Here is a 16014-nt window from a genome sequence, read left to right on the forward strand (position 1 = left end):
GGTCTATATATGACACCGAGAATGTAATGTTTCCCTCTATCAACAAATTCCAACCACATTGATTCAGCAGCTGGCACTGTTATATCTGGAATAACAGTATAGTTTATAGTGGAATGTACATATGCCCCTACACCGCCACCCTTACCCCGGTCTCTACATTGAATTTCGAGAGAGTAATTTTCCAATTTATACATATCTGTATTTTGTATTTGCCAAATTTCTGTAAGAGCGATAAACTTGAAATTGGTGTTTAAACTATCTTCATATACAGATTTCAACTCTTCAAAGTGTTTACTTAGTGATCGGGTATTGATGTGGGAAACAGAAAGTACATTGCCACTATTTGAAAACTTGTCATTGAATTCTGAGATTGAGTACGTACCGTTAGATACATGAAAAATATCTGTTTCTGGTAGTATAGTCATCATATTCGTGGAAAGATGAATACAAAGAGAAGCTTACATTCGTACAGTTTATACAATTTTGGGCAGATCTGCCTCATTTCGGATAACGACCGACATAGAACTCTGGTCTTTCCTAGTATAAATGTTACCATTTTGTGTCCATAGAAATTTATAGTTCAATGTCTTCCTTCTGTCGTTTGCTTTCTTCATTAGATTTCGTTTACGTGATGTTAGATTCTCGTTGATGTAGATGTTATTCTTAGTTTCATACCCAAGTTTATCTGTCGTGGTGTGCTTCATCCTTTTTCTGTCTTTGTACACTTTGTCTCGAATTCTTCTATTTACAAATCTGACTATGATTGGTCTGTGTCTTCTTCTGTCTTGTTGTTGTTTCCCAATTCTATGTGTTACTTGGATATCATTGATGGTAATACCGGGATAGATTGGTTGAAGAACAGCTAAGGTGATGTCGTCTGTCCTTTCATCTTGGATTTCAGGGATGCCGTGGATCTCGATATTTTCCCTCCGACTATACTGGTCTTGTTCGTCTTGCGATTTCTCAAGCTCTGTGAATCAAGATTGATTGACATCAAGAAGGCTGCGTCTACATTACTTGTCCCTTTTCTGATTCCTGCATCGACAAAATGACTGAATACGATGCCTGAGCCAAAAGAATAGAGGAAATAAGAAACCAACAAAGCTGCGAATAACGGCGTTTCTCGGAAAACTGCTAGTGGTTTGTTTTCATTCTTATTACTTATCTTAGAATGTTTGTCTTCTTTGATTTCTAAACCTTCGAATTCCCTTTTTAGACTAATGTCAGTAGCTTGATGTGTGCACGTGTCCCTCTGTTCTTGGCGTGTTTCGTTAATCTGAGTATCATCGAATTGATTGATTGATTGATTGATTGATTGATTGATTGATTGATTGATTGATTGATTGATTGATTGATTGATTGATTGATAAAACACATCTCCCCCTGTGATCTAGTTTTATCACCAGTGAAAGTGTATAAGTGAAAATCATCACCATTAAAAATTCTCATGGTGTTCGCTTCGTTGTATATCTTTTACCAAGGGTACACAAATTCGATGACTTCCTTTCTACGAGCAAGTACAGATCTTAGGTGACAAACTTGCTTCTTGTACCCATATTTAATACTATCACAGTGCTCTTTTGTGTGAATTGTTCTCAATGCCTGGACTCAGTAAATAAATGTGAAAGATGTTTGAGACACAAAAGTGTGTACGTTCTCGGGGTTTGCCTATTTTAGCCCCCACACCTCCGCCCCCACTCATTCAAATTTTCGTACATGTTTCGTTTAGATGCATGCAAGCTTTATTGAAGATTGTCTCCGAAAATCTGTCGCAAGTATGAAGGACGTCATCCAGCTTACATACTCCTTATTATATCATTATACATCGTATACATCTCTCTCTTTCTTGGAGGTCCTGATTCAATTCCCGTACGGTACGGTTGGCGGCTTTTTTCTTCGAAATTTGATCTAGCAGCTAGACTACTGATGCACCTATCATACATACTTGGTACAAGCAGACTGTTTTACTTTCCTACTGTTGACTGTAAATTTGTGTCACTAGCAGTACCAACAACACACTTTTTTCCTTTTTTATTTTTGAAAGATGTTGTTTCAATGGACGACTATCCCACAGTTCATGATCTGCTAACTAGGACATGCATATCGTCATAAGGTCAAACCGAGTGTCACCTCTGCCGGTCGACTGTGAAACACCGCGAAATTACAACTTTTTATGAAAGTTAAACGCGATGGGATTATCATGCTGTCTTTATTCTTTGTTCTTACACTCAAAATTATAGAATGGTGACTTACCTGCACAAAAATTACAAACTGTAAAGACAGACACAATTCCAGATGTGACAGCACCGCCTGCTTCGAAATAGCTCAGGAATTCAACGCATACAACGGACATTGCTGCTTCACTTCCACGCAGTCAAGAGCTTGTAGAACCACCAGGTGGAGGCTGGGGATGGATGATAGCTGTGTCATTTTTCTTCACTACCTTGTTAACGCCATGCTGTGTCGAATTTCCTCATGCAATACCCTATACGTATAGTGCATTGCATTGTATTTTATTGTATTGTTATCCTGATTGGAAGTATTCATTCCAAAAAAAAGAGGGATGCTATGTGTTGAGAGGATTGGTCACAGTCGCATGTCTGTGGCAACTCATACATTACACTTTTTAGCTCCGCTGTCGGCGAAAGCTGATATTTGGTGTGCATCTTCCTTGGGGAGGCTATTCAGATTCGATCATGCGAAGGTGGTCTGTGCAATTTTTAATTTTTTATGATATTTTCATCATCTCCTCAAATACTACTTGTCAGATTACTTTGATATATGGCGTGTCGAGTGTAGCTTACTCAGATTTCAAGTCAGCACATCTTTTTTTATATTTTTGATGATTTTTAAAATATGTTAATGAGCATTGTGACCGACGCCATATTGGGAATCAGTCCACGAGACTGAAGTAAACTGCCACTTTTCAAAAGACACCATTGACATCTGACAGGCAATGTAATATGTGCTATAGTCTGAATTCTACGTATTTTGCGCCCAAATTACAAGTGTTTGTTCAAAACAGGATTGCAGACTTTACATCCAAATTCTGCACCCTTTCTACAGAATGGTTCATTCCAATATGTATTCCGTATATATATATATTTATTTATTTATTTACTTCAAGAACATGCTCATAAAAAAACATATAAAACACACACAAAAAACAAAGTGAAATAAGACATAAACACAAGAGACAGTTTAGGTAACAAGAACAAGTGAAAGGAAAGGTTATACTGATGAAAGAAGCCAAACATACCAGACACTGTCAATTAAAAGTCAAAAACAATCTCTTAGGACAACAGCCATATATTTGTTATCCCTGATTACAGTCGGTGATAAACTGGTTTCAATTAAAGTATTCTGACTGTTCAGTAATCTCAAATAGAACTGCTTACATGAAAACGTCATTATGTTATTACTCACAAAGGTTTCAGAAATACTGATACGTTGCTTTACCCCTAGCAAAATACGAAAAGCATTATTATATGCAACTTTGACTTCACTTAAGGTAGGAGGTGTCAAATTCGAATTACATCAACGATGCAACTTTTGGTGCAGACTGAAACTCACGCTCTTGTCAACATTCGAACGTGAAACAAACCCGGAAGTGAAGTGAAGTGTTAAATGTTTTTCAAGCACTGTACGTACTCTTGGAGATTTAGGGGGTGAATGGAAGGTAATCTCGTATAATTGAGTTTCAGAAGTCCTTGCAAAGTTTTTCAAAAACTTCCCTCGCACACTGAAGATGTATTACGAAGCAAATTTGCCATTTTATTAGTTGAAACATCATTTAGCATTTTATATGTTTTCCGTCGTTACTTTCTTAGTAATCAGTGGTCATGTCACATCGATGGAGAAACTTCAGTCCCTGAACGCCAGTAAAATTGATCATGCAACCACGATGACATCGTCATTTACCGGCCTTAAAAACACCATATAACAAATTGATAACAGTACTCTTTTGTAAAAGGCTTTCAAAACTTATTCTGTTGTCGGTATTCTGCTCTCCCACGATGGTGTGCACTTGTTTGGTTTTGCTAGGGGTCTAGAGGTCCTGCTTGCATATGGCATAAATCGTCCCTTCCAAGCGTGCATAGTCTGCAAGCAGGACTAGAGTTTCCGACGCATGTATTCATTCCCGATAGAACCTCCAGACATTATACATCCCTAAATAATTTTTTTATGTCTCGTCAACTATACTGGTAGTCACACTTGCATGAGTCGCGTGTTTATAGTAAAGCATACAGTTCAAATTGCAACAAATTATACAAGTTGTACTATAAAAACTATTGACATTGTCTCCCCATAAAAGAAGTATCCATGGTAACATTACTATAAAGTTTCAATGAGGGGTTCTACATGTATTTTTGTACCCAAAATCAATAAATACATCTAGTAGCATACATTGTAGCTTTTGGTTCCTTACAGTGCAGTGCCACATATACAGAGCAAGAGGTACATATACTGGATGCCGAGTTGAGAGGATCAACAGCTAATGATAGTATTATTTATAGTTCAGTTTGATAAGTTATTTCCTATTTTTCATAGTGACCACACTCCGCAATAAACACTAGCAATTTCATTATATGAAATCAACATTTAACTGTTTCAACAATGGAGATATAAGGTGCGAGATCAATATATATTTCAATGTAGGATGGAAATCTAAATTCTTTTACTTTTGGGGTATTTTTTTTAGATGTCTAGCTAGCTCTCTTCCTACAGAAACGATTTTACTTTTAATGGGTCTGTTTGTATCCCTAAACATGCAATTATTTCTTTTAAAGAATTTCCCCAAATTGAGAAATAGACACTGTAGAACAGCACTAAAATAAAGTGTCAACAAAAGAACTATTTTTCCTAACTACATACTGGCTTTGTATTCATAGCATTACTACATATTGATTTGATTGGATGTACATTTTCAATTTTGGCCAATTAAGTTGGGGGGGGGGGGGAGTTAACTAAAGGTTTTTAGCTGTTCATCCTACATTGAACTATTGACCTAGCCCCTAATGTGTTGATTTATCATTCATAATTATGTACTGACAAACATCCCTTGGTGCCTATGTGTCCCAATATTTTGCATTTTAATGTGAATTTTGCCCAAAAATGTTGAAATTTGGATGGGGTTGGGGTGGGGGTTATAATTTTGAATGTTATGACCACTTTGGTTTTTGGGAAATAAATAAACTCTGCACATGAATAGTTCAGTTGATTTATCATACATATGTATTGATAGAAATATCCCTTGGTGCCTTGTGTTCCAATTTTGTAGAATTTCATGTGATTTTTAGCCAAAATGTTGAAATTTTGAAGGGGTGGTGGGGTTACAATTGTGAATATTATTATGTGCACTTTGGTGTTTTGAGAAAGAAACAAACTCCATATATGATTAGTTCAGTTCATTTAGCATACATATGAACTGATAGATATATCCCTTGGTGCCTGTGTATTCAAATATTGTACAATTTCATGTGATTTTTAGCCAAAATGTTGAAATTTTGAAGGGGTGGGTAGTTACAATTGTGAATATTATGAGCACTTTGGCATTTGGAGAAAGAAATAAACTTCATATATGATTAGTTCAGTTCATTTAGCATACATATGAACTGATAGATATATCCCTTGGTGCCTGTGTGTTCAAATATTGTACAATTTCATGTGATTTTTAGCCAAAATATTGAATTGTTGATGGGGTGGGGGTTACAATTGTGAATATTATGAGCACTTTGGCGTTTGGAGAAAGAAATAAACTCCATATATGATTAGTTCAGTTCATTTAGCATACATATGAACTGATAGATATATCCCTTGGTGCCTGTGTGTTCCAATATTGTACAATTTCATGCGATTTTTGTTCCAAAATGTTCCAAAATTTTTTGCTTGGGTTGGGGGTGACATATTTTACTGGCATTTGCAAGTTAGCATATACACAATGATTTTTGTTACCTATTTATGAAGGGGTATTGGTACATTATACATAGATGCAAAGATAAACAAGCTCATTTTATTTTTTGTCAAAATTCAACAAAATTTCATAATATATTTCTGTCGAAAATGTCAAAATTTAGATGGGGTGTGGGGTGACAATTTCAGTTCTAGAATTTAGACGGACGTGGTGACCCCATATGTTTTTGCCATTGATAAGTAGCTGGAATAATACAATGTACACATACAGCGTATAAAAAAATCTATCACGGACTTTTATCCATTTTTGCCATTTTCTTATGTTTTTCTTTACAAATAGTAAACCAGCTGGGGATAAAATAACATAATATTTTATAAAATAATGAATATAAATTCAAAAAAATATGTCTGGACCTACTATACATTGCACCTAAATACATTAGTGCGTTTGGTGTTCTGGGGATAATCTTTAACTGTCAAAAATCATGTTGTAGTAAATTGTTGTAAATCTACTTATTTTGACCCAAACATATATATGTACATACAAGAATCGGTCATTATCCTGAAGACAAAGGTAGTGACATAGTATTTTCTCTGCATTTTTTACATATTCAGATATCAATGTTTAAGTATGCAAAGTATAAGAAAAATCTATCGACTTTTTTGAATTTGACACCTCCCCCCTTAAACAAGTTGGAGTAAAGACATTCCAGAGATGAGCACAGTACAATGAAGAACAATACACTTTAAATAAATTTATCTTCACTGCAAAAGAGCAACGATTGGAATTACGAATTGAACTATTAGCACTAGCATAAAAACTTATCATTTGCCGTTTGATATCATCTTTGTCGTTTCCAATATAATTCAAGACGACTCCTAGGTAAGTATGTTTTCTAACAAATGCCAAGGTTGAGTCGTTCATATAAACATGTGGTACACGAGAGATTTTGCATTGCTTTGGCATCACATAAAGACACTTGGATTTCTTTGCATTAAAAATAATATCATGGGTTACAGCATAGCTTGAACAAGAGCGTAACAGTCTGTTTAGTCCCTTCACAGAGGGACAAATAAGAACGATATCATCTGCAAATAACAAAATTTTAATGATTAAAACATTTACCAGCAATGTAACAGCCAGTATTTACTTAGCCCAAAGAATCACCTAATTTATCCATATACACTGCGAATAGCCGAGGTGATAAAATACCTCCTTGTCTTACACCATTACTGACTTCAAAACTGTCAGAGATTGGTCGACCCCCACCTGACATGGAATGTTTGATGGCGATACCAAAAAACAAGCATTCTCACTATAAATGTAGGAACACGCCGATCAATAAGTTTTCTGAACAGGGTCCAATGATTGATCCTGTCAAACTCTTTGGTGGCATCAAGAAAACATAGAAAAACTGGGCTATTATGGCGATTATTAAAGTCGATTACTTCCTTCATTAAAAAATGCACGTCAGTCGCATGTCCCTCTTTAAAACCAAACTGGTAATCACTTGTATGCAGAAATTGCTCACACTTGTCAAGTATTAATTTTTCATATAGCTTTGAAAAAGCTGTCGCAATGGCTACAGGTCGATAGTTTCCCTTGTCAGTAACATCGCCATTTTTATCATTAACAATTGGGACTAGGATTGTATCCATCATACGAGAAGGTAAGTATCCATGAACATGACAGGCTGTAAACAAAAGGGATAGTAAACTATGTATCCGACAGTGAGCATACTTAATGTGTTCAGCTGTAATACAATTGTCTCTCCACATAATAAAGGCATCTCGAGCAATTGAACGGTGTTCCTTAACATAATTATTCCAACCTGGAACACACTTTTTGGACATAGACTGAGTCTTGACAGAAAAACAGTCAGATGCTGCTGAGGACAACATATGAATAATGTCATCATAAAGCGTATCAATGGCGTTAAGGTGTGGTCTTTGCTTACACCTTGAGTCCCGGCAACTGAAAACCTCACTATTGATATGAATATTGCTAAGACTGACATCAGTACTACTAAGGTAATTACGTAAATACATGCCGTCGACATTTGACCAATCAATATTTGAATTGTTGCTCTTGATAAATCTGTCCTGATTATTAAACTGAAGGTTATATTTTTGAAGATCATGAAGATCACATACTACGTTCACAGGAAAATGATCAGACCCAATAATCCATGGGCCAGAGGGGGTTACCGTGCACCCCACCCCCCACACACACACACAAACCTCCGACATAGGTATTTTTGTTCATTGGAGTCTACTGAATGACAAACAATATGTTAACAGTGATAATTTTGGGATGACTACCTGTTTGGCCTCGATTTCAAATTACATGTGCGACCCGGAATGGCGTCAAAAGGTTGATGGTAGGGGTAACACATTGTCCATTAGAGTCCGAGCTTGCATGTATCATATGGAAGACAATGTGTTACCCCTACCCTCAAATTTTTGACGCCATTCTGGGACACACATGTAATTTGAAATCGAGGCCAAACAGGTAGTGCATCCCAAAATTTTCACTGTTAACACTTTGTTTGTCATTCAGAAGATTCCAATGAACAAAAAATACCTATGTCGGAGGTTTGTGGGGGGGGGGGCACAGTAACCCCCTCTGGCCCACGGACTACAAAGAACTCATGTCATGCAGAATCTTGATATCCCGTACACAATTGTGTGCTGCAGGGGTCGAAATGCAGTGATCAAGCCATGAAGTCGAATGATGTGCTTCACTATAAAAGGTAAAATTATTCTTATTATGTGTACCCAAGAGTTGGACATCGGAACAAATGAGATTGTTATCATTACAAAAGGTATTCACTTCTTCACCAAACTCTGATCCAACATCTGCATTCCAATCACCTAAGACCATCACACGATTGGTTTCAGCATATGCTCTGCCTAGCCTGAAAGTGTATACTGCCACTGTAGGGGACGATTTTTGACATCGTTAGTCACCAATAAAAACGACAATACTCATTCTAAAATTACCTCATTTTGAAAGGGAAAGTACTTCGTGGTTCATTTATGGAGTTTTGATATTATGCGATCAATATTGGTGGCGAAATCAAAACCGCCGTCAAAATTGCTGATGCGATAATATGGCAGCCATGTTTACACTCAGTAGAAACTAGTACAGTCGAGGTCAAAATTAAACGAATGATAAAAGTTATTTTGTGATGTCTTCTACCTGATAATGGTTTATTTTAGTCGAAGAATCTAGCAGCTCAAAAGCTAGATAGTTATTCAGTAGATGGCAGATGACCTTTCGCTTGACACATGTGAAGTCAGACTTAGAGGTCTGAGATACATACCGTTGGAAGACGCTAGCGCCAGGCATCTCCGTCATTGAGATTGAAACATTTTCAGACAAGTCCTTTTCCAGTTATGACGAAATATTTATTTTTGCCGAGATTAGTAAGTCTGCAACTCTGATGTGTTTTAACATCGGTAACAATAGCATTCGACATAAATTGCAATATTGAATATTAATTGACTTACAAAAGTGGTGTGTCTATAAAATACACGAGTCAAAATTGTCAATCCGCCAAAATTAAAGTTGGATCATTTCAGATATTATTGACCAATGGAGTAAATAGCAAAATGTACAGAATAATCAAAAGCGTGTATGAGAACAATCTGATTAAAATCTGATGTTAGATAGGCTGTTTTTCCTGTATTTACCTTTATTCCATCGTTATTGCGTCTTTTACGTTAGTTTTTTTTCCTGGGCGAGGCGTAGACGTAGACTCCAATGAACAGCCTATCTAACATCAGATTTTAATCAGATTGGTATGAGAATGACTTAACTACATGTTTTACTCCAATATTGGTGTCAACGAAGGCTGTGATTTAAGCCATACTTTGTACATTGGCATATAACATTGTCTGAGATATGGTACATTTAGATATTTGTTCTTGTCGCTGTTACTTACATAAATTCTTTAATATTACTTATTAGTTCAAACATAACTATACATATATACTTATGCATGTATTACCTAGCTACCACACTAGTTACAGAACATATCATGTAAATGCTTGGCTGTTTCACAATCAGTGCTTCACTTATATTGCACTTTGGGGCAAAAGTTAACTTCAAGCTTCAAGGTACTCTTCATAGATCGTTTATAAAAGAAGTTAATCTAAATTGTTCTACTCATCAGTATGAACTTGTCAGGAGGGATTAATACACTTTCTATTTTGGACACTACATGTTATTAACACTACAAATCGCCACATTTCATCACATTCCAGTATCTATTATACATGACCACCTAAAGTTTTCTAACATACCGGTGACTTGACTATGCATGTAATATTAATGCCCCTATACCAATGTTACGGACCCATTTTTATGTGACATGGGAAACTCATTTAAAACTTACATTTACGTTAGCTTTTCGAAGCTTGGGAATATTACCTCAAAGGCTATACATTGCCTTCATAGAAGCAAAACACTTCAGATCTGTCAGGGGAAACCCCCAAGGACTTCCTAACCCCCAGAGGTCATTCATGCATTTAACCAACAATCAGAAGCACCAACTACCTTTTTACTGTCATAATGGTATTAACCTTCTCTTCAATATTTTCACCATCTCCTAATTTGAGATGATATTGTCTTTTAAAGATGTAACATGTTTGCCAAGATAGTCTGAAATTGCCTTAAACTCCAAATCTCCCCTACTAACGATACTACCATTAGATGTGCTAACCTTTACTACATGTATATCATGATGTCATTTAACTTTTTAAGGAACATATTTCAATCCTATGTAAGTTATAAAGAATAGTTTCTGATAGTTGATGGTGCTGTCTTGTAAAACATGGATTAAGTAAAAATTTAGTAAAAATCCTCTAGGACTTCTAGAGGGAGACCCCTCGGACCCCCACCCATGACATGGACATATCCCAGTCTCAAGCTCTTCCCCTCTTACTGTCAAGATGCTATCAAAGTATTTTGTAAAGATATTTCGGCCCTATGTAGTTGCTTTTTAGTGGTGTCTTGTAAAGCTTGGAAATTATTTTCTGAAAATGTCTGAATAGTCTCAAAATTGACTTTCCGGAGTTAAAAACCTCCAGCGCTTCTAGGGGTAGAGCCCCTAGGACCCCCCATAAGAGATGTACATATTCCCTTCTCAAGCTTTCCCCTACCTTTCACTATCAACATGCTATTAAACTCCTTTTGGAATATATTTACTCTGTGTAGTCAATAATTGTAATTATGATAGTGCTAACCCGGGATCTTATAAAGTAGAGGCAAGACTGTCAAGCAGTTCACACTGAGTCACTATAAAAAATACCTGTCATGTAAATATTATATATGGGGGGGGGGGGTCATGTTTTAGAATGAAGTGATGGGGTCAGCCTGTTTTTCGATGACTAACTTAAAGGAAATTTTGTATCCATCTATTAGTTACGCCATTCACACCATACCATTTCAGTTTCTCTAGATCTATCAAATGCTCGTAACCAACTTTATCGAATGCTTTCGAAAAGTCCAATACACAAACGTCAGTTTGAGTACCGGATTGCATGTTGTTTACTATATCGTGAACAAATTATATCAATTGAAATTCGCATGAACGTTTTTCTCTGAAGCCGTGTTATAAGTCGTAAAGAATTGCTATGATTTTGTCCCTGCATTTTGATGTAAAGGCTTTAATATGACATGCAATATGCGGAAATTAATCTCTACAACTAACATCTAATCTAATAATTCTTAAATTTGAAAGCCATGACAAAATATTATATTAAAATCTGGGCCTTTCAAAATACCAACTCAAATAACACTTTTCATCTAATTAATAATGAACACATGTTCTATGTTTGTAAAGTCATGTGAACGTCTATGAAGTGTAAGGTATATGTTATTCATCAGTTAGTTGCTGCCGTGAACAAGTGCAGCAAATGCACTGCCTTCTTTGCTCAGTAGATATTGTGGCGAGTCGAACTCCTGCACTTTGCCATCGTTCAGCACAAGTACCATGTCAGAATCCAATATTGTACCAATTCGATGCTGGAATATAAATAAATGTAACATGAATATATGCTAATTCAATATTGAGATGAAGGGAATATTGTGTCCAAAACATATATAATGAGATGATTAAGTAATTTTTTTCTATTACGTTTGGTTATTCTGGGTATGTGCAAGTTGCATTAAAAATGAATGGAATCGAGCACCAAGCATTACCCTTGTGAAGAAAATGTTTTCTGTAAAAGTTTAAACGAAAGGAGAAAATACTTACCGCAATTGTTATCACAGTCCGGTCAGCAAACTCTTTTCTCACGACTTCCTGTAAAATGGCATCCTGTGCAAATACACACAGATAAATTCTATTTCAAACACTGGGTATTAAAAACACTAGTAATCAGTAAAATAATGTCCAAACTGCGTATGTTTTGGCCGCTTGTTCATATACTAAACTGATTGCTAATAGTCATTTAAGATTGCAGTTATTAGTTTTGTTTACTTACTAGTAGTTTGTTTACAAACAACATTGTGTAGTACATTAACAAATTTAACAAACTGAAATGATAAGGTCTCTGTGTAAACAACTTCAAGTAAAAAACCACTGGACCGATTACCATTATATTTGATGGATATATATTATCTTTGGTGTCTAATTGGGAAATAGTTCAATTCAAAATGATCTTTCAACCGGTGTGTGATTAGGTCAAAAATGGGATTTTTGGTTTTAAAAAATTAAACTCCAAAACTACTGAGCAGATTGATCTGAAATTTGGTTGGAACGTTCTTAGAGATGTAAAGTTTAAGAATTGCTCATGGCATGATGATTCATCAATTATATGCAAATTAGGGCTAACAAGTGTCTTTTTGCTCAAAAAATATATAGTTCCAAAACTACTGAGCAGATTGAGCTGACATTTCATGGGGATGCATCTGGGGATGTGTAGATGAAGCTGTATTCATAACGTTATGATCCCAATAGTGATATTCTGATAAGGTCTACAAATCGCAATTTTGGACAAAAATTTATATCTTGAAACTGCATGGTGAATGGGTTGAAACTTGGTGGGATGTTTCTGGAGGTATTATTCTGCAGTTATTGTTGAAAACATTTCTACACAATTGTCCCTACAACCATAACGACGCCCTTAGCAACAGTGAAATGAGAATGAATATTACAAAGATAACAAGGATGGGTACTAAAGATTCAAAAAATGTTTGCAAATATGCTTAGCAACAGGGCCAAGCCCATAGAAACAGCTACATGATGGTTTATATTGCAAAGATGAAAAGTGGAAAAGGTAGGCAAGTTAATAAATATTCCAAAATGTTTGCAAATACCCATAGCAACAACACCATGTCCATAGCAACAGTCAAATACAGTTGTTCCACAACGCCATTGGCGCTATTTTTAAAGATTTATTTTCCAAACTTATCTTTTGCAATTTATTGAGTCAGAAAGACAGAATTCGTCTATGCTATTTCACATTTTTAAAGTAGGAAAACAAACTGGTTTATCCGTCCATTTCTTCATCCATATGGCCAGGTTTATATAAGATATTTGTCTATTATAATGTGGTACGTAATGGCAAAGCTTCATTTGAATTACTGCGAATGTTAACTGAAAGCAAAAGTCACATACCGTTTTTGAATCAATAGATGCTGTGGCTTCATCCATAACAAGTATCTTCGATTTACGAAGAAATGCCCTTGCTAAGCAGAACAGCTGCCTCTGACCGACACTGAAGTTGTCCCCTCCCTCACAAACTTCCGAATCTGAAATTGTATTGTTTTGATAATTATAGACGTGGCAGTACAGGAAGTAATTCACAAGAATTAAAACTACGATCACTGGTTCAATAGATAAGGAAGTATATAAGAAAGTATGGCATTGTTTTAAATATTGCATCTCAGCAACATGATCTTATAGATGTTCTTTGTAATTGTATACAGCAAACACGTTAAATGTATGCAAACGGACCTTTCGATATTACTAAATTGTGAGTCAGCCTGAAAATACCTCTCTCAATGGGTCTAGTTTGTGAGAGAGGAAAATATTGTACATGTGTCTTCTTATATTTCATACATACACGACACATTTAGCATGTATGACGAGAGAGAGAGAGAGAGAGAGAGAGAGAGAGAGAGAGAGAGAGAGAGAGAGAGAGAGAGAGAGAGAGAGAACAGAGGGAGGGACAGACAGACAGACAGACAGACAGACAGACAGAGACAGACAGACAGACATACAGACACACTGACACACAGACAGACTGACAGATAGAGTCAGACACACATAGACACAGGCAGACAGACATACATACATACATACAACAGAGAGACAGACAGACAGACAGACAGACAGGCAGGCAGACAGTCAGTAAGTACAGTAAGATGATAAGTTGGTCAATATACATGTTGTTGTTGTTGTTGTTGTTGTTGTTGTTGTTGTTGTTATTGTTAATTGGTATTTGGTATTCTATGGATTTGTAATGCCAATTGCTCTGAATTTACGAAGTATGTATGCCCTTCTCGATCCACACTGTATACTTGCATGAATTGTAAGGTACTTTGTTTGTTGACCTTTTGGGGATTTGTCAAGGTATCTCATGATCATACTGATATACGTGGTCTCGTTTTTTTCGGCAACTAGTCTTTGTAAACTTGCTTGTTACAATTCAATTCACCTAATAAGGTTACTTTCATTATCACCATAAACAATTTCTTGTGGTGTCAATAGTGTGTGGTCTAACAAGAACAAAAACATTTTGACTCTCAGAAACTTCAATTGATAAGATTACGAGTGGTTCTTTGTCCAGTGACAGCATAAAGGGAATTAAAAATTTGAATTGTAATATTTTGCAGCCAGATGTATTCCGTGATAGCATATGTTTTTAACTGCAATCACGATATTTTAAACAAAAAAATGATTAATGTTTAAAAGTCAAGGGTTAACACAAATGTTTACTCTTAGTCTCTGCTAATAGCTATGGAAATAATATCAAGTGCAGGTAACTCTTCCAACTACTTTGACATAATCCTTAGTGATCAGACTATAACTATGCATTTCATCAATATCCAACTTAATATTCTCTAATACGATAATAAGTGTTCATGCTGTGAAGGACATTGTATTAGTATGAGGCAATGGTAAGTATGCAACTTTGAATATTTTCCAATACTACATAAAGAGTCCATGTTATCTTTAAGCATTAAAAAAGAAATGATATTTAATAGAGTATGAGGCAATGATAACTGCATATCAAAAGGTCGATAAAACGTCAATGACTCACCAAGTTGACCTGGTAAATCTTGGACTAAACTTTTCAATTGAGCAATATCAAGTGCTTGCCACAGCTCCGCATCCTCGGAATGACCTCCTGGGTTTAAATTATATCTGATGGTAATATAAAAATCATCACAGATGAGTAGTGATTAATATTTTCAATTTAGTATATGCAAGGATTGTGAATGTCTTACAAATCAACTAACTTCATTCAGAATATTATACATGATGAATGGTAGCAAAACGACTCAAGTAACAAGTCTTTGTAGAAGACACTGACTCCCCCGCACTGAAATACTTTTTACTATGCGACTGAGTGGGGACATGATTTAAAAGAAATTGGTGGTAACAAAAAAATGCAATTCAGTACAATTTGCATGAGCACCAAAAATAATGCTTCCCTTCATCATATTATGTGTAAACATGATTTAAAAGAAATTGGCAATGTGTAAACACTACATTGTGTCTGTGATAGGCAGGACTTGGCTCGAGTTTGATAATTGACCCTGACGGTCAAGGTCAAAGGTCAAGGTCTCCAAAGATAGCTTGCATCTGATAATATTGGGGTAGACACTCGAATGGAGTCTATTTGTTACAGTTTTGAGTTATGCAGTAAATAAGGATTTTTAGATACAAATATGGTTGACATTCAGTAAAACCGATATGAGCACCAAAAATAATGCTTGTGTATAGTTCTTTTCTCCAATATTACTTGTAAAAATGATTTACAAGAAAATGACAGGATGTAAAATACGACAATGTGTCAGTGATAGGCAAGAATTGGCTCGATTTTGTTAATTAATGCAAAAGGTCGAGGTCAACTTTAAAGGTC

The 16014-nt window shown here is 35.8% G+C and overlaps 2 protein-coding genes across 2 annotated transcripts in view; both read right to left on the reverse strand.

The window, feature by feature from the left end:
- Positions 1-473: 473 nt before the first annotated feature.
- LOC144443689 (uncharacterized) lies at positions 474-2353 on the reverse strand. Its single transcript, XM_078133231.1, has 2 exons — positions 2254-2353; positions 474-970 (listed from the first exon to the last, which is right to left on the reverse strand). Exons 1-2 carry the CDS (start codon positions 2351-2353, stop codon positions 474-476), a joined length of 597 nt encoding a protein of 198 aa, XP_077989357.1.
- A 9453-nt stretch (positions 2354-11806) lies between these two features.
- The window catches only part of LOC144443699 (ATP-binding cassette sub-family C member 9-like), a 65813-nt gene continuing 61605 nt past the window's right edge, over positions 11807-16014 (reverse strand). Inside the window, exons 23-26 of the mRNA XM_078133242.1 lie at positions 15190-15293; positions 13542-13675; positions 12177-12239; positions 11807-11944 (exon numbers count right to left, since the gene is read on the reverse strand). Of these exons, the coding sequence (XP_077989368.1) occupies positions 11807-11944; positions 12177-12239; positions 13542-13675; positions 15190-15293 (439 nt within the window). The remainder of the gene's footprint in view (positions 11945-12176; positions 12240-13541; positions 13676-15189; positions 15294-16014) is intronic.

This window comes from Glandiceps talaboti, chromosome 2 (genome assembly GCF_964340395.1).
Source record: "Glandiceps talaboti chromosome 2, keGlaTala1.1, whole genome shotgun sequence".
In the NCBI taxonomy this organism is placed as follows: Eukaryota; Metazoa; Hemichordata; class Enteropneusta; family Spengelidae; genus Glandiceps; species Glandiceps talaboti.